The sequence below is a fragment of the Pipistrellus kuhlii genome, unplaced genomic scaffold (genome assembly GCF_014108245.1).
Source record: "Pipistrellus kuhlii isolate mPipKuh1 unplaced genomic scaffold, mPipKuh1.p scaffold_m20_p_5, whole genome shotgun sequence".
NCBI lineage: Eukaryota > Metazoa > Chordata > Mammalia > Chiroptera > Vespertilionidae > Pipistrellus > Pipistrellus kuhlii.
Window position 1 is genome coordinate 71,815,006 of NW_023425551.1, and position 19,861 is coordinate 71,834,866.

At 41.6% G+C, this 19,861-nt stretch overlaps 1 protein-coding gene across 6 annotated transcripts in view; it reads right to left on the minus strand.

Moving 5' to 3' along the window:
- RUNX2 (RUNX family transcription factor 2) overlaps positions 1 to 19,861 on the minus strand; it is a 330,253-nt gene that overhangs the window by 126,191 nt on the left and 184,201 nt on the right. For all 6 annotated transcript variants that reach the window (XM_045573188.1, XM_045573187.1, XM_036413602.2 and 3 more), the window contains one exon: positions 13,305 to 13,466. In XM_045573188.1, the coding sequence (XP_045429144.1) occupies positions 13,305 to 13,466 (162 nt within the window). The remainder of the gene's footprint in view (positions 1 to 13,304; positions 13,467 to 19,861) is intronic.

Consider the following 19,861-nt stretch of genomic DNA (forward strand, 5'->3'; position numbering starts at 1 on the left):
GGGGGAAAGCATTACTAACACATGTTGATGATATAGGGACCCTCTCCCATCCAGAGCCTCCATCCCCCACTCTCAGGCAAGCACAAGGCACCATCCTCTCACCAGGGTGACCGCCACAGCCACCTAGCCATAGTCTTGCTTCCTCCCTCACCTCTTGCACAATTCTCCCCCAAACCGCCAGACATCCTTTGAAGATAGAAATCCATTTATATCGTGACCCTGCTTAAAACCAGTCAATGAATTATCACTGCATGCACCAGCAAATCCAAACTTCTAGCCCTGACCAGTAGAAGCCCCGGATGACCTGGAGCCGGCTACTTCTCCGCTTCCTCTCATCCTCTGTGCACTCCAGCCCCTGGCATTTTTCCTCCCACCGCAAGGCCCTTGCACTGGCCTTCCCCTCTGCCTAGAATGATCCAACAGCAGGCTAATTCCCTGCTGTTTGGATCTTAGCTAAAATGTTTCTTCCTCATCACATCACACTATGTTACTTTTCTTCACAGTACACATCCCTAATAAATCATATTTTCTTATTTTCAAATGCCTACCCTTCCCCAATAGTAGCTAATATTTACTGAGTACCAGGCATTAGTCTAAGGGCTGTGAGTATATTAATCCTCCCTTATTTCTCATAACAGTCTTTTGAGGTTGGTGGTATTATTATTTGCCTATTTTATAGGTGAAGAGATTGTGGTACAGACAAGCTAAGTAGAATACACAAGATCACAAAGCTAGTGAGTGAAGAAGCCTAGATTTAAACCCAGGGAATCTGGCTGCGAAGACTGTGTTCAATGACTACCCCTTATGCCAGTAGGAAAAGCCCCTGAGCCTTTCTGTCTCCTTCATTACTGTTTCTCCGGTGGCTAGAAAAGTCTCAACAAATGAGCTGACTTACTGTTTGTAATAATTTGTATTAATAAATACTTTTATCACGTGGTCATAAAATATTATGGCAGCAATGTTTCACTAAAAGGAACTTTGTTACAATTCCACTCATATTTTCTCTAAATATATTTAATATAGAAAGTCTGGTCCTCTGATCCCATTTATCCTATTATTAACAAAAATCACCAGTTCTTTTGTTTCAGTAACCTTTAGCTTATAAGATTCTCATTTCTCCAGAGAAATTACATTCCATGATAAACATTTCCAGGTAAAAAGGGTATAACAAATAAGTTACATAAAACCATGCAAGGGCATGTAAAATGTCAATAAACAAAGTTCTGTATTGTTAAATAAAGCTGGGGTTCTCCAATCTGTCTGCAGACTCTGACACATATGCACATACATAAGGCTTCACCTTGGACAGAAGTTCAGCTGTGGTTAAGGTCTAAGTGCTTGGTTCTTAGGCATTAACTCATTTGAGCATAGGTTGCTTCTCATTAGAATCAATTGAAGCAAACAAGACAAAGCTTTTCTTCAAATCTGTAGTAGTTGTTCCTATCCTATATAATAAAGAGGTAATATGCAAATTGACTGTCACAGCCTTGCACAAGATGGTTGTCCCCACATAATCACAAGATGGCCACCCTCATGTGGTCACAAGATGGCCTCCACAAGATGGTTGGCAGAGAGGGCAGTTGTTGGTGATCAGTCCAGCAGGGGAGGGCAGTTAGGGGCAACCAGGCCAGCAGGGGAGGGCAGTTGGGGGCAACCAGACCAGCAGAGAAGAACATTTGGGGGTGACCTGGCCTGAAGGGGAGGACATTTGGGGGAAATCAGGCCAACAGGGCAGGGCAGTTGGTGGAAATTGGGCTGGCAGGGGAACAGTTAGGCATCGATCAGGCTGGCAGGCAGGTGAACAATTGGGAGCCAGCAGTCTCAGATTGTGAGGGCTATCCGACTGCCAGTTTTTAAACCCAAGGGGCCCCAGATTGGAGAGGATGCAGGTTTGGCTAAGGGACACTTCATGTACCAGGCCTCTAGTTAGTTCATAATAGCCTTTATTCTTATTATAAAAAAGAATTTATTGAGAACCTATATTTGGTTTTCTGCTATGGTGATTACAAAAGCTTTCTGTGAGAAAACTTACCCTTTCAGGCCTTATTTTAGATTCACACATGTTCAATGCTTATGATGTACTTTGGAGAACATGTAGCCCAACTAACTCATCTCACACCTGATGAAACTAGACTCACAGAAATTATCAAGTGACCAGCTCAAGAACATCAAAATTAGATGGCAGATTCCTCAGTTCCCAAGCAAGCACTATTTCCAACACAATGCCAATGATTCAACCAGTGTTTAGTCACCGTGCCATATGCCTGGATCTTAGAAGAAATGTTTTCTGATGAACCAAACTAATTCAACACAAGTTTATTGAGCAACTTATTTTATCAGTGTTAGATTCGATTCTCCATTGAGATCCATGTCCTGATTTAAATGCACTTCAATCATTTGCTGGGTTAAAGAGGTTATTTGGGGTTTGGTTACCCTTCAAAAGGATATTAACCCAACTATATCAATAATCACTTTGAACATCAATGGTCTAAATGCACCAATTAAGTCACAGATTGTTAGAATTCAACTTAAATACTTCTTCCTCACCATATCACAACACAAGACCCAAACTGTATGTTGTCTACAAGAAACCCGCTTTGAATATAAAGATACATAGATTAAATGGAGAAATAGGAAATTTCATTACTTGCTGATGGAAATGCAGAATGGTTCAGCCACTTTGGAAGAGAGTTAGTCAGTTTCTTACAAAACTAAATATACTTTTACCATGTGATGCAGTGAGTGTACTTCTTGGCATTTACCCAAAGGAGTTGAAACCTTACGTCCACTCAAAACCTACACACAGATGCTTATAAGGAACCCATACTATCTATGATGTGGTATATGTAGTGTTATTGGTGAACAGACTTGAAATAGTTGTAAATGTATATTGCAAACTCTAGGGTTAACTACTAAAAAAGGTTAAAGAATAGCATAACATATACTAAGAAAGCATTAAACCCACAAAGGAAGCAAAAGTATAGAAGGAAAAATAGGGTAAATAACAAGGGCAACAAATAGAAATCAGTAACAAATAAGTGAGATATTAATCCAACCCTGTCAATAAGCACTTTGAATGTCAATGGTCTAAATGCACCAATTAAAAGACAGACTGTCAGAATGCAAGAAAAGCCAAGACTCAGCGAATGTCCCAAAGGGTACCAGACCTGTGACATCTACCAACTTCCAAGGGCAAAAAACTACTTTAACTTCTTCTGTCAGCTGGCCAGGGGGTCAACTTTCCTTTTTTGAGCCCTTTGGCCAACGTTCCACAGCACTTTCAAGCAACACTGAGAATATGCTGTTTTCCTAAGGTGTAGTTTGGGAGCTTACAGGTCTGTGTGGTTTTTTTTTAAGGATGAACACCACAACATTATTATCAGACTTCTTTTTTTTCAAGCCTGTTTTTATTTCCTTTGTAGTTTTTATTTAGAAAGGGTTCTTCTTAATTATGCATGGCTTTATTGTGACCACATCAATGGGTTTCTTATTGATTTATCATGAATCACTCCTCTCCTTGGCACAGGGTGGAGTGTTTATAACCATCATTATATCTGTTGCCATTATTCCATTAACTATGGCATTATTACTAATTATAATAGGAAACTAGCTAGAATGGTGACTGGGTTGGTTGGGGAGAGATCAGGGAACTTGGGATGCAGAAACACTGGTCTTATTCTTGTCTGCCATGCTTAGCTGCTCTGTTTCCAGGTGGTCACATTGTCCTTTGAGATATTCAGGGACAATGTTGCCTGAGCAGTAGTTTATTTCCATTTACATTACTTTCATGGATTTAGAGATATATTGTAGGAATGTCTTCAGAGCCACATCAAAAATAATAACTTAGACAATACATCAAGTGGATTCCTAGATTTGCCTCAGAACAAGTCATTTAAATTCTGACTCAGTTTATAATATATGTCTTTCTACTGGTTCTTCAAGAAAACAGAGTCTGAAAATGACTCTAAGTTATTCAAAATAAAATATCCAAAAATTGAATTTGAACAATCAAAATTAAAGAGATGTCATTGCATTTTATCATATAGGATTTTAATTATAAGAAAAATATCATAGAGCTAATGGTGTTGCTCCCCTTTAAGGAGAGGGGGAACTTTATAATAACTTGCTAGGATGTATTTTTGTAATGGAATGTGAAATTAAGGTATATGGCCATTGTCATTAGCCTCCTACACAGTCCCACTGCTAGATCTATGAGCCAACTCCTCCTCCCAATGGGTCATAGCATAAGTAATCCTGAAGCAAGCAGCTCTGACTATTGGGTGACCTTTATCTGCATGCGAGCACTCCCCGTGAGCACCCACAAGCAGAGCCTGAAACTAGCAACCACCCAGACACATAGCAAAGGATTAGAAGGCCAGGCCCTTAGCCTGGAGGGGCTTTCAATCTCACTGGGGAAAGATAAGATCTTACATATTCTTGTCATATCTTAAGAAACATTATGAAACCACACATGTCAACAAGTGTAATTTTTTTTTCCAGTTGAAAAATGTAATTGTTGGAGCAACTCAGACTCAGTATAATCTGAGCAGAATGGTATTGATTTTTTTCTTAATTTATTAAAGAAGAAGGTTTTATATTGGTTATGCAACGGAGCAAAGAGGCCTCCTTTCAAATTGGAGCATTGTTTGCTTATTCTGGCATGTGACTGCATAAGATGTCATTGCCTACGGGAGACTAAAAGCTTCCTGAAGGAGAGACAACTTCTTCTGTTCCCTTCTATTCACTGCTGGTGTAGACCTAGTATTTGTAGAATTGACTTGAAATGATTGAAGTAAATTAAAATTAATTCCTTCCAGGTAAGAAAGAATGAGAGAAGCCACTAATATATTAGGTGACATTATGCACATCCACAAAGTTCCTGAGAGCCAGATACTATTACCGGAATTAAATAAGTTAATGTTAACAGGATTAACTATAAATTATCCTATCTGGGTCTAAAAAATCACTAAAAGTGAAAAAATGAAAGACATGCAACTTCACAGAGTGGCTGATATGAAAAACAGGGCCTCGTGGTCACCAACGGCCAAGGCCGTGTAAGGGCCTTCAGAGAGGCCGGGAAGAGAGGAGCTCGGTTCCAGGTTCCAGCATTCAGAGGGTCCCTGGCAAACTGCAGTGCCCCTGAGACCATGGAGCAGGACAGTGAGGTGACAGAAAACCCTATCACAGAGCAAGGATCTAGAAAGGGGAGATGTTGGGGCAGTCTAGTGGGGGAAAAAAACAGCCTGAAGATAAGACTGTTTGAGAAATGATCATTGTCAAAACGAGATCTTTGGCTTGGTTTTAGAGGAAGAGTTTTGCTTCAGTGTACAGCCCCGTTGATATCACTTCTATCGTTTCCTCAGAAAAGACTTTGACACTTTATTACATGATGGCCATAATTAATGTCAGACTCTAATTTAGAAATAAAAAAATTCTATTTGATCACTTGGTTGCAAGCTGGACCTGAAGTATGCTTTGGCATTATTACTAACTGTTAGCAGCAAGTTCTGGAAACAGATGCAGGCTGGATGTGTGCTCTAAATATGAAACACATTGCAGAGAGGCTTGGAGATAAAAATACATACTGCTTATGCACACTCTTACTGTGCTATTTCCTGTCCTTATCAGCAACCAAAGTTCCTCTGGTTTTGCTCTTTCTTTGTTGTTCCAGGTGAACAAGCTGTTCTTTCTTCATTTCCCCTCCCCCTTCTTTTTTTTTCTCTCTACATGCTCATCTTCCTTTTTCTCTACCTTCTTTTCCCCTATATTTGTTTCATTAACCATGAATTGAGCACCTCCTATGTGCTAGAAACTATACTATAAGGATTCAAGAATAGGTAAGGCACAGACACAGTCCCTGAGAAGCGTACCCCTAAAAGGGGAAAGGCATGCAGTCAAATTATGATACTGAAGGAAGGTATGTGCACAGGAGAGAGTGTCCCACATACAGAGGTGAGAAATGAATATACAGAGAAGAGAGAGATTTGCTGTGAGGAAAGAGGTGGCTGGGAAAGGGATGCCTGAGGAGGCTCGACGGGACGCTGCCCCGGATGCAGCCATGGGACTGGCATGGAAGAGTGAACCGGCTCCACACACTTGAGGCGTGCCAGGCATCCCCAAGAGAAAGGAGAGGCCTCTACCCAGGGGCGTTGACTATACTATTTGGGGAGGCAGCTAAGTAGCCACATAAATGGATTGTTCTTTTTAGTTTGGTCTGTGCTGTATTGATATGAATGACCACCTAAAGGTAAATGTTTAGTAATTGGTCTCATGGGCAAAACTGAAGAAACGATTTCATTCAAAAATGGACCAATGATATGGAAAGCCATTATCTGGACCATGTGTGACAACTGCTGGGCGGAGAAAGTGTTTCCCAGCAAGGAATGCATGAAATACTTTCTAAAAAAGAAACATCGCTGACACAGCCAGGGACAAAAGGAAATAGTGTGGTGGTATTCCCAGTGTGGGGAGGGCAGTCTTGATGTTTCAAAAATATCAGAACATCCCTACAATGGAATATGCAGTGGTATTAAGAAATGAGCTATCAAGCTATGAAAAGATAAAAAGAAAGCTTAAGTGCACATTTCAAAGTGAAAAGATCTAGACCTTTTTTTTTTGAAAAGTCTACAAACTGTATGATTCCAATTACAGGACATTCTGGAAAAGGCAAAAATAGTGAGTGAGGAAAAAGACCAGTGGTTTCAAGGGACTAGGAGGCACAGAGGGAAAGACAAATAGGGAGAGGTCAGGGATTTTTAGGGAAATGAGACTCTTCTGTATGACTCTGTAATGGTGGATGCATGGCATTTAATGCACTTGGCAAAACCCATACAAGTGTACAATGCTGAGTGAACCCTAAGGCAAACTACAGTTAATAATAATATACCAATACTGGGCTATCAACTGTAACAAATGCATCCCACAAATGCAAGAGGTTAATAGTAAGAGAAAGTGGGAGGAAGGGCGAGCTTATTAGTAGAATCTGTACACATATGTTCAAATTTTCTGAATCGAAAATGGCTCAAAAATACAGTATTAATTTCAAAACCAATGTATGTAATAGTATGCTTTTACTCTTTTGAAGTCAATGACACAACTTAGTTTGTCACAGGCATTTAGTAGTTAAGAGAAGCTTTCTTTCCCAAAAGTCCTTAGAATAACACATGCCTGGACAGACACCATGTTAGTCCTTGCAGGACCTCTGAGATGTGTGCACGGGCACTTCTGAGTAGTCACTTATGTGAGACGGTTGAGGCACAACAAACACCACGACGCATCAGAGAACAGCGCAAAGAATCATCAGTTACAATGAAACTAAAACTCGGGTTTCCTCCGTTATATTGCCTCCACCATCTTCTCGGATCCCAGGGAACTACAAAAGCCACTGTGTCATCAGAAAAGTCACTTTAATACTTCTGGCAAGGTGAGGTTCAAGCTCCCAAGTCTCCTTTTAAGAAAAGAGTGGGACTGCGGCAAGTCTTCCAATCACATTCCTAACCAGGTCTTTGCCGTCCCTGCATAAGCATGATTCCTTTCACTGCTAAATCCTTTCTCCACGTTGGGTGCTCATACACGTAACAAGGTAAATCCTCACCAAAAACATCCGACAAGAACCACACAGAAAATCAGCGTCAAACCATGCACGCGCGTTTCATGCCAAGCTCTGGTACCTCGGTCTAGCTACAAATAACAGAAACCCGTCACACAGCCAAGTTTAGTCAGCTCTGCGAGCTGGGCCAACTATCCCCAACTGACCTAATCGGAATGGGAATCACTTCTTGGGTTCTCAGCTCCAGTAACTCAAAAGTTACAACAACCTGGGGTCCAGGTACACCCTGAACCTGGGCCCGCAGCCATAGGATAAAGACATCCTCTGCTCGTGCCAGGAGATAGCCCCTTTTTAGAGAAAGCAAGATGAAGTTCAACTTACTGAATGCAAAAAAAAAAAAAAAAACACCAAAAAGTCAAAGTCGCTAGAATAGAGAAGACTAGCGAACATTCAGTTGGTAATACAGGACTTGCCTTTGTTTAGGCTTCCTTACATTTAATATCTTCCCCTTCTGTGGCTTTAAACAGAGAACTTCTTCAAAATAAAAGTGGGTCCTGTTCAATGTAATCACTCGCCTGTGGCTGCTGTGCCAGAGGTGTGTCTATCAAACAGGTGGCTCTTAATAAAGGAAGGGCCCTACAGTAAAAAAAAAATTTTTTTTAAATGAATCTACTGTTTTATTGTAGTGGCTTCAATGTTCTGGTTTATTGGTATTAGTTGCGGGAGGTTTCCTTTTAACCTCTCTTAGGGCACCACTCCCTCCTATGCCCTGGCTATGCCCACGTATAGGTGGCACATTACTGAAGCTGCTGGTTTCAAACCTTGATTCGGGGGACTTATAGGAGCTCAGTTATAAGGGTCATTTAAAAATGAACTGCACCAGTCCCCGCTGGTTTTTAAATTACATGAAACCATCATCCCAATATACCTTTAATGATAAAAGGAGGGTTTGTTTTTTCCACTAGCAACTTCTAGATTTTGTGGTAGCAATAAAATAGCTTTAGCCATTTTTTTTTATTACACTGATGCCCATTCTGCTGACCTTTGAAAATATTATAGTTTAGCGACCAAGAGTCATAAAAACAGAGACCTCTTTAATGTCCTGTGTAGTTAAGTGGAATTTTTTGATATTTAAATGTCTTGAAAGAAATTCAAGACTATTGGCTTTCACAAAACAAATAACCTTCAGAAAGATTATAGTTCTTAACTGTCTCATGTAAAAAAACCCTACAAATGCAGAGAAAAATCACCCATTTATGTACTGGCCTCTGACAGTAAGTGACCCAGGCATAGAACACGTGGGTCCTTCCCTTGAATCTCATTCCTGGGTCCTAAGTCTCCAAGAGACCTCCAGAAAGCATCAGAGAGGCACACTGGCCAAGACCACAGAAAAAATTGCCAGCGTCTCTCCCTCCTGCCTTGTGGATGCCAAAAAGGGATGCAGACTTGGGCTTAGCTGAGTACTTCACGCAGGTGGATGGGGGTGGACGGGTGGGGGAGGAGTTATTTGCGATGAACAAACTCCTTTAGCAGGCTGACAACAGCTCATCAACTGACCCGCAAGTCAAAAAAGCAGACTGGATACACAGCTGTGCTGTTTTTCACGGCAGGATAATTACATAAAATGTATTTTGAAAGTCAGTGAGGTTTTATTCACACAGTGTTTGGTAATGACCTCCTGAAAGGTAATTACAGTCTTTGTGTCAAGCCTCACAAGTGCTCTGAACATCATAAAAGCCGTGGAGATAACATGATTACAATGATAAAGGCCGTGGTTAGGGTGGCTGTCAGGTCCACTGGACCTCGCCTTGCCATGTTTGCCCTTTAACTTCGCCTATCTCTGCATAGTGAATATGCAGGGAATATTCTTTTAGGATAAAATGAGATAATGTGTAAAATCACTCTAGGCAGGTGCTACTGAAATACAGATTACTTTGTGATGAGGCCACAATTATCACAGTAAGTGTGGTGGTGAAGGGGGGCCAGTTCCTACAGGGCTGCTTCTGCGCTGTAATGCCTCATTATGATAAGGTAGACGCTATTAGTCAATTACATGACAATAATGTATTGATCAGTCATAACTCTACACCTGCTGCTATTATTCTTGTTATAATACTTAAGGCTATTTAAGGTTAAGAAAATGTTTCCTGAAGTTTGTATTGTAACTATGAGCTTTGAGACATCTGGTTGTGTATCATTCTTTGCAATAGAAATTGTGGGTGACATACCATTATAATATTATTTTACTTACACCTTGCATCCAAGACTAAAGAAACTATATAATATAATATCATTGTCATTCATTAAGTTCTAGAATTTGTATCCATACTTGAAGCATTACTCATAAGAAAGGATACCAAAAAAGCAAGTTGTAAAATCAGATCTCTGAAGGCAATTAAGTAGATTAAATTATGCCTTTCTTTGTCATGGTCTTTTAGGATGAAACAGAATTTGTTTAGGAACACGTCTTCCAGAGAGAGCATTCTGGTTGCTTTTATTCGTATGTTCTCTCAGAGAAAAACCTTATCGAGCCCAGTGGCATGTAAGAATAACTTAACATTTTCTATTTCCTGAGATATAATTGAATAGTTATTTTCTTTAGCCTTTACTGGCTTTATGTGAATGGCTCCCAATTGTTTTAGCTCTATAAATATTCCTGGAAAATCTACAAATAATAATGGTAATAATAACAAACATTTACTGAGTATTTCTATGTGCCAAGCACAGTATTAAGTGCTTTAGGAATGCATATGAATATCAACTCATTTCAAAGGTTTTTGTTTTAAATATGCTCTGTGGTGACCCATTTTATAAAGCAAATAATACCCTCTGAAAGTTTAGATTGTTATCTACTTGATATATTTAAGCCAGGGCTTGCCTGCAAATCATATATAGACATACAATTTTTTCACAACAGTAGCTCCAGATATCAGCTACAATCTATTTAGCACATAATGTGTGTTAGGCCCGTCCTAAGCGCTTTACATAAAGCATCTCATTTAACCCTCATAGTAACCTTAAGAAAACTAGTATATCCCTGTTTTACAAATAGCAAAACTGGGTTTCAGAGAAGTAAGAAACATGTCCTCTAGATGTATGAGCTGGGATTCAAGCCTGAGTCTGACTCTCCAATCCTATTCTTTCTCACCCCTGATGGTGGAAGAATATTTTATGCATCCCTTCCTAATTGGGGATAAGAACTGATGACTCCACGTGAAAACATGCAAATGGAAAGCACAGGAAGAGGTGAACAGAGGACTGCTTAGCGATGGAGAAGAACATTAGTATCGCAGCTGTCCGTGTCACAGAGAAGGCGGGCCTGGCCCTGGGGGACAGCTACAGACATCGAGGGGCCAGATAATGAAACAGAAACCATGCACCTGGCACCTGGGCACCTACGAGACAGGCCCCTCTCTACAGAGGTGCCTCAGACTGGTAGCCAGGGCAGTGGAAAGGGTGCTCATCCCAGGTAACCTGGTCCCTAAGTCCCACAGGCAGCACACTGAGCAAGGGCAGGTGGAGCAGGGTCCCTCTGGATCCGTGACGGTCCATGCCTCGTTCTTTCTTCCTGCTTCCCCGTGCTGCTGACCAAAGGGATTTTCTGTTCTCCTCACTTCAGTGTTGACACATACCCTCCCACCCTGGCACAAGGCAACTCTGCCAGTAACAACTCACAGAACTGTTTAGGGTGGGAGGGAAAAGCTGGACTGAACTGTTTAAAACCAGTTTAAAGCAGAGGCTCGTTCCTCCCTTTGGCCTCCTCTGTTTGGGGACATGTTTCATGTCTTGATCGGGAGACAGACTCAAAATGACCTGGCTGTCCTATGTGACACGTGCAAATGAGAAACACTTCTCAGGGTTGTTTTCGATGGCTTCTCTGCTGAATCATATACAAGCAGATTCAGTAAGGAAGAGCGGGATGAGGGGTCCCTAAGGCTGCCGCCACTCCCCAAGGCTTTCCCTCTCAGAGCTGCCAGAGGACAAATGACAAGCCTGCCTCGGCCACACAAGAGGGAACCCAGAGGACCCTAACAGAAGCAAGCTGGCACAAACCCGTCCTGCCACAGTGTCCATCGGCCTGTGCAACACAGAACACCCAAAATGACACACAAGAGGGGTGACCAGAAGGGACCTGACACCTTCCAACACTGTCTCTGGCGCCACCCCGGCCTGCCTCATCATAACTCTGTGCCTCCTTGTCCTTCCCTGTGTCTTTCACCGGCATTTGCCTGGAGGAGCCAGTCATTCCCATCGAGGGAAATGACAGCTAAGATTCTACACGCGGTGCCTTTCCCCCATCAAGAGCATGTGACTCGGGAACCCAGCAGTCGGAATGCAAGGCATGGCACGGTTCTCCCTCCATCCCTTCTTTGCCTACTCACCCCCATGGGAGTCCATCTGTGGCAGGAAATGTGAAGGCCCTGGGACCAGAGAGCCCTGGCCTGCTATTTGCTGAAGAAGCAAAGCCTTCCCTCCTCCCCAGGTGAAAGAAACAAAGGAGACTGAGCTAATCAAAACCTGCAAGCCTGCTGGTGGAGCTTCAGCTTGGCAGTGGTGCAACTCAGCGGAGTGAGTAACGGCGTCGAGCTTTGCGGGAAAAGAGAGCGGGAGAGAGACAGAGACAGAAACACAAAGAGAGAGAGAGAGAGAGAAAGGCATTAACCTGGCCAGGAGTCACACAGGTGCCTGGAGCCCGACCGCTGAGCAGTGTCTGATCGATAGGATCTGGCTATATGTCCTGGAGGTGATTATCTCTGGGGCGGGCAGTGCCGTTATATGTGCGGTGAGGTGTGCTAAGAGATTTAGTTCTTACTCACAGGACACACGGGGCTGGCCAAGAGCCGTTAGGTGGACTTGTGAGTTGGAAGTCTTCGTGGGCACGTCCTGGCTCTCTACGAGGGATTCCCCAGGAGGGAGAGGCCCCAGGCACTCCCACCGCGAGCCACGGGTCTCTGCGGTGGCTGTGGCAGAGTGGACGTGCGAGCACTGGGGCCGCCACACGGAGAGCAATAGCAGTGCGCTCCGTGGTTCACAGAAAGCCTGCCCTGGGGGGAGCTGGCCACTCAGAAGCCACGCGTGGCCTTTTAAGACTCTTGCAGGCCTCCCTGCACCTCAAGTAACTACCGTGTTTCCCCGAAAAGAAGACATCCTCCGAAAATAAGACCTAGCGCATGGAAAGATAAGGCATCCCCTGAAAATAAGACCTAGCGCAACTTTGGCTTTGGGAGAAAAAATTAATATAAGACACTGTCTTATTTTCGGGGAAACAGGGTAGTTTGTGAAAAGGAGCTTAAGTGTGTAGCTGCTCTCTCTCCTGAAGCTGGTAAGCTTGGACTCCTGGAACTTAACAGCCTTTAGTACTGGGGGGCTGTGCCATACCTCTGTCCTCTGGCTCACAGGCAGGTGTTAGGAAAAGAAAGGAATAAGCAGAGGAAGGTCTGGCAGGAGACCCTCAGGAGAAGGCCCTGGTGATAGGGGGTTGGGCCCCATCGGGGAGTACAGTGCAGCAGGGTGAAAACTGGTGGCATGCAATCACCTTAGAAAATGTGCCATCTCTGGAGGGTTTCTGACTTAAATTGGGAGACTATGTGCTAACCCCCTAAATCAGAAGACCCGGTCTGCCCGTTGTCAAACCCTGGCCCACATGAGTCTCAGAGAGTTACTGTGAGCACAGGCAAGACAGACGTGGCCCATCCTGCAAGCCCATGCCCACCCCTGCACGGGAGTGAGTTCTGAGTTGAAGTGTGGTCTTTACCTGAAATACGCCTGGGCACGTCGGTGATGGCAGGGAGCCCGGTGCCCCGTGTGGAAGACAGCGGAGTGGTGGAGTGAATGGACGGGGAAGTCATCTGGCTCAGGTAGGAGGGATAAGACTGGTCATAGGACCACGGTGGGGAAGACTGCGCCTGCCTGGGGTCTGGGGAAAAAAGAAAAAAATCTTTAGTATACCAGCTGCTGTGACCTAAGAACACACAACCCAGACAGGATAAAACAGGGGGAAACACACACACACACACACACACACACACAGTCTACTTATTCCCAACAACCCCCTCCCCTCAGGCGTTGTATAGCACAAAGCTAGACAGGCTTTGGGTGTCAATAAATGTAACAAAATGAATCACAGGGGAGCACTATTTGTCTCTCACATAAAAACGTCTACTTAGAACGTCTAACCGTCATTAGAAAACTATCTGCTTTAGTTATTTTTACAAAGCTGAATTCCATTTTATTTGCTTTCTGTGCTTCTTCATTTACTCCAGCGAACATGTATTCCTTACTTCTTTGAACGGTTAAAAATACTTTGAACAATTAACTTAGTTAAGGAACAAGCAGACTGCTGCTTTCCACTGCGACCTACCCAGCTACTGTCTCAGACCTGCTTTCCGGCTTTCAGAGTGTGTGATGCCACCATGTTAGCAGGTAGGAGGGATGTCACCTACTAGCATGGACGTGGGAGCAGAGATGAGAACAGGGTAGGCAGCATGTGAGGAGAGTAAAATGGAGGGGAGCTGGGTATAGTGTTCTCCTGGAAAAATGACTCCAGAAAATAACCTTTACAAAAAGGCAAAACTTAATTTCAAAGCCAGCTACTCTGAAGAACTGAAAAGCCTCATCACCATCCAGAAAATAAGAAAAATGATCCAAAACAGGAGAACCGGGACATGTCTTTAAACCTATTGGAATGTTTCAATAAAGGTGTCACGTGTTGGGAATGTGACCTAGTGTTACATACAATCACTATAATATTAAAAATCATAGGCAGCCAACTTGTTAGGGCTCACTTCTGACCATCAACGATTTTAAGGGGTATCTCTATTGTGTTTCTTAGAGTAACAAACTCAAATCAAGGCCCAAGTGGATTTAGCAAGAGCTTTAGTCTTCATAAGAGAAAAATGTAAATTTGCTCTATGTTTCCAGGGCAGAAAAGTGTATATCTCAAACTGTTTTGTTCTGACTTGAGGGCTAATCAAACAGAATCAAAAGCACATTTCTCTTAACATTTTTTTTCTAATTTCAAACATTTTTGTTCATTTTAAAAATGTTAATTTTTAAAATTCTAATATTCCAGCCCATTCACAAGACAGCTATGGATTTTGGAATGTTCAGAATTAGGTTCAGGCTCTGAGGCTTCTACTTTCTAACTGTAACCTTGGGTTAATTACTCAGTGACTCTGAGTCTCAGTTTTCTCATCTGTAAAAGGGGTAGAGGAATAATAATATCTACATCACAGAGATGTGATATTACAGGAGAAAATTATGAATAGAGGACTAGCATAGAAGGCACTCAGTAAGTATTAATTTTTCTCTTTAAAAAAAAAACCTCTTCATATCACTAGGGTAGTCCCATGGTTGAAACACATATGCATTGGAGTTAATAAATTTGCAATAGGTTTAAAATTATTCCCACATCACCTGTCAGCCTTTGAATATGAAAAGCTTATTTTTCAAAAGTCATTAAAATATTTGGATAGTCAATTAAAGTTTACTTCTAAAAATAAAAATGAGAATAACAAGACAGATTTTTCTGAGATGATTCCTCTTTTTAAATACTCTCGATTTTTCTCTACAAAGTCATTTAGTTTCAGCTATTTCTTGTTTATTTGTTCAATTCAGAAACAATTTATTTAAAGACTGTCTAAATAGGACATACTTTTCTTGAGTCAAAATAATTAAATACATCTGGATATTTATCTGATATTTACTCTATCAACAAATATATAGAAAAATTTCACCCTTTTCCATTTTAAGAAACATTTACCTGAGTTTGCAATTTGGATAAAAGTATATTACTGTAAATGGTGACCATAAACTTTTCCTTCAGAAATCTAAAGGATTTGCTCTTTAAAATGTTCAAGGCTGAGATTGTATAGATTGGCAGCATTTCAAATCTGAGTGAGTGGTCCTTGTTATGTATCTGATACTGACTTCCTTGCTTTAACGTTAATGTAATTCACTATTCAGAGACATGGGAAATGATCTTCAGATGGGAAAAGACACATTCCTTACAGCACCAGAAGCAACCTAATAAAGGCAAGGCCTTCGTTAAGGAAACATTTTCAGTGGACACCAGGGTCAAGAACCACAGCGCCGAGGTGGGCACGTACAGAACTCACATTTGGGTTTGAATTCTACTCTAATGTCACCAGGTGACTTCCTGAGCAAAGCAGTGTGGCCTGAATGTCCATTCCCCTCCTGTGACATGCAGTCCCCAGTAGTATTGGGGCACCATGCCCCCAAATGGGGGAAAAATACAAAGAAATGTAAAGAGTGACTAAAATTATTAAAGTTTATATCACAGAGGAATTGGGGAACTTAACTTGGATGAAAGATACAGCCTTTTTCTAAAAAAACAAAACAAAAAAACAAACAAACAAAAAAAAAAACTCTTGGTGACACAGGATAGTTGCATGGTTAAAACACATCTGCATCGGAGTTAATACATTTGCTGTAGGTTTCAAGTTAGTCCCACATCACCCAGTTCTCCTCGTGCAGAAAGGTAACCCAGTGCCAGGAAAACAGTGAGGAAAGGATCTGAGTTGGAGTCCAGCTCTGCTCTTTATATAAGCTGTATGTCCTAGGCTGTGTTAGCACGCTCTCTGTACCTCAGTTTCCCCGAGTGGAAAATGAGGCAGCATATCATAGCAAAGCGAATACAGCAAGGGGGTTTATGTGTACTTGGCTGGGTAGAGCTCCCCAATGCACTAACCAAAGCACTTAAACATTGGATGCCTCAATGCTCATCTGGAAAATGAGAATAATGGTACTTATTAGGGTTGTTGTGAGCAGTACATGAAGTAGGCCTCACATGATAAGCCACCTGACACTCCTGGCAATATGAAGTATATAATATCTAGCAGTGATTATTCCTACCTGTAAAATGGATATAATAACAACTACTACAATTCTGTTTATAAAATTAGGTGAGATAATATAAGTTAAAGCATTTGTATAACTGGAAAGTCTATATTGAAATGTATTCTCTTTAGGAGGGCACCTCATCAAGGCCCTGCTGTGTGTGTGTTTCTTAATGTTGCTGAGCTTTAATTTCCTCATCTGTGAAACAGGTTTGATAATATCTCAGAGAGTTGTGTAAGCATTAAGTAATATAAAGTGTGTGCAAATCATCATTATTCAAAAAAGTTAAAAATATCACTCTAAACTATTCACTGTGGCTGGGTTGCCTACTGTTTTTTGTGAAGATTTCCAAGGTCACATTCAGCATAATTCAGTATAATGCCTGGCACACAGTAGGTACTCAATGAACAACCAGTGAATGAAGTTTCCACGGTGGCTTGAGTGAATAATGGAATTTTACAAGAAGTAGTAATTAGTCATTTTCTAACTTCCCCTATAAAGACAGTTGTGTCGGTGAGGTTTTAGCTTCTACATAAACTTCCTGACTGTCAGAACAGTCTATTAAAGGATAGTTTTACTTAGTAGGGGTCCTTCCTGCAGATGTCCAAGATTAGCAAAAATAACTTCTCACCATCCCTAAACAACTGAGATCTCTCTGCGTTTTTGGGGTGCTTTGTCTCTCAGAGGACAAGATGTAGTCCAGCCAATCTCTTTCAAGGACACCATCACCATCCTAAGATTCTATAATAATGACCTACTTAAGAAGAGAGTTACTAAAGTCAAGTAGAACACAAGAACTGCCACGTGGAGATGACTAGGTTTTAGTATAAGTAATTTTAAAGGGGACGGAAATCTTTAAAAAAAAAAATTTTCAATTACAGTTGACATGAAATATTATATTAATTTCAGATGTACAATATAGTGATTAGACATTATATAACTTACAAAGTGATCCCTCCAATAAGGCTAGCATCCGACTGACACCACATACAGTTGTTACAATATCACTGAGGATATTCCTTGTGTGGGACAGCGATCTTAACAAACAAGTAATGGTCTCTAGACACCCAAGGGCCAGTGGTCGGCAAACTCATGAGTCCGCAGAGCCAAATACCAACAGCACAACCGCTGAAATTTCTCTGGAGAGCCACATTTTTTACACTTAACTTTCTTCTAACACCATTTCTTCAAAATAGACTCGCCCAGACTGTGGTATTTTGTGGAAGAGCCACACTCAAGGGGCCAAAGGGCTGCGTGTGCCTTTCGAGCTGCAGTTTGCCAGCCACAGCTCTAGGCCTTCCCTAATATCCTGTAAAGGAACCATCAGTCATCAATTCCAGCTCTACCATTTCATTTTCTGGTCTGGGTGAGAGATATTGGACAAATTATATAACCTACCTTAGCTTCAAGCTTCCTAATCTGTATAATGGAGATAAACTCCCCACTAAAGTTGCTATGAAGAGTAAATGAGATAATGTAATAACAAACTTAGCACATGGAAGGAACCCAATAAATGTCCACCACTGTTAAAACTTACACTGAACTTTCATTCTGTGTTTAGGTTTCCAGCCCATGAACTCTAACTCTAGCAGAGGACAATTTTTAGAAAGCTTCCTATAGTTTTGAAATTCACTATTTGGAGAATATATGTGTATTAGTCATGTCAGTAGCCATTGCAAACTTTTAACCTTAATCATGTTCTTTCTTAGTCTTGGTTTACCCAAGACCAAGAAATCTTAATCTCCTTTAGTGTATTTTCTAAGACTGTACACTTTAACTTTTTCCAAAATGTTAGTGGGGAAAATATGACTATAAAATATCTTGACTTCCAAATGCCCAATCACCAAGAAAATATCACTCCATTATAAATATACAATTACAGCATGTTTGCTTTGTTGTAGACAGTGATTCATGCTTACAGAAGATAAAATTCACCTCAACCTGATCTCATAAAGGATTTCTGATCTCAACTTCCTGAAGAAACCTGAGACTTCTGAGATTCACTCTTAACTTGGATGAGTCAGAGCAGGTGACAGATGTTTTTTAGGCAGCACCAGTCAATCCCAAGGTTATTAATAGGGAAGAGTACAGGGCCCAGCTCTGAGACAAATCTACCAATTAACCTCTAACAAACCAGAAACTGTCTTCATCTCAACCCCAGGCCCCAAAGAGCCAGTATAATCCACTCTTTCACTCTTCCCATCCAGAGTTACATTGAGTAGTTTGTCTTCTCCAGCCGGCAGAAATACGGAGAGCACAAAATATCCTACCACTCCAACCTAGAAGAATATTCTTGATTTTCGTGTCTCAGGGAATAGTGGGGTCAATCATAGTCTTGATGCTACTTTCTGGGTGGCTTTCATTAACTATAAGCACCCATAAGTTTTGAGAGGATCACTTAAATTTTCAAAAGAGATGAAAACTGCTATTAAAGTATATTTATGATGTTTTATAAACTATAACTCATTGTTTTTTTCATGGCAATCTCAGAAGCAGTATCAATGCTATTTTTATGACTATACTATAGAGATTCAAATATGAAAACTTAAAAACAAAACCCTTGGTGTTGGGGTTTTATGTGCACTAGTCCCTGGGAAAGCTGTAATATTAAATACCACATGAGCATTTCAGTAGGACTCCACCCCTATTTCTCCCCACACTTCTCTCCTAGCGCCTAAAAAGGGGGATTTAAAGGGAAGTTGAACTGTAACAAACAGAGGGGGGAAAAATCAGGTCTTTCCTAGATTATGGGCCTGCTGTCTCACAGGCAGGATGTGACTAATCAACATGACTAAATGGGAAAGAAGAGAAAGAAGCAGTAGACCGAGGGCAGAGCAGAGCACCTAGGGAGCTTGGAGATAAAGCCAATGAGAAAAGGGCCCCCAGCTCCACCTGTGAACGCATGCTAAGGACTACCACTGGGCATGGAAGGGCAGGCACTTTAGTGACACCTCAAATCTGCAAGAGCACACTCCCCAAAGAAACCGTGGCTTCCTCTTTAAGAACAGACCAAATCTAGCTACTGAGAGTTCAACTTAAATAAAAAGCAGTCATTTGACCTAAGGAATCCCTTCAGCAATCATTCCAACTGAGGCAGAGTCTGTCAGAGACACTGATACTCCCAAGACTGACTGCATGGGACCGCCCCACTTGGCTTGTATTCTGAAAGGACACCCACCAAAGTCCAGAGCCTGCCCACACTTGGCAGTTTCTCTCCCAACTCACTAAGTGGCAGGCAAGGCTTGACTGGCTATTCCTTTCTCATATACAAAGTACAAATGGTATCCACTGCCTCATGTACAGGACTTTTGAGGGGGAAACTTTTTACATGTTATTCTGGTGAATCAGCAAATCACCTGTTGTTGTTGAGATAAACAGTTCCTGGATACCCACATGGCAGTGTGATGTTTAAGAGGTAGATAAGAAACAGAAGAAATTTCTTGCCTTGAAAAA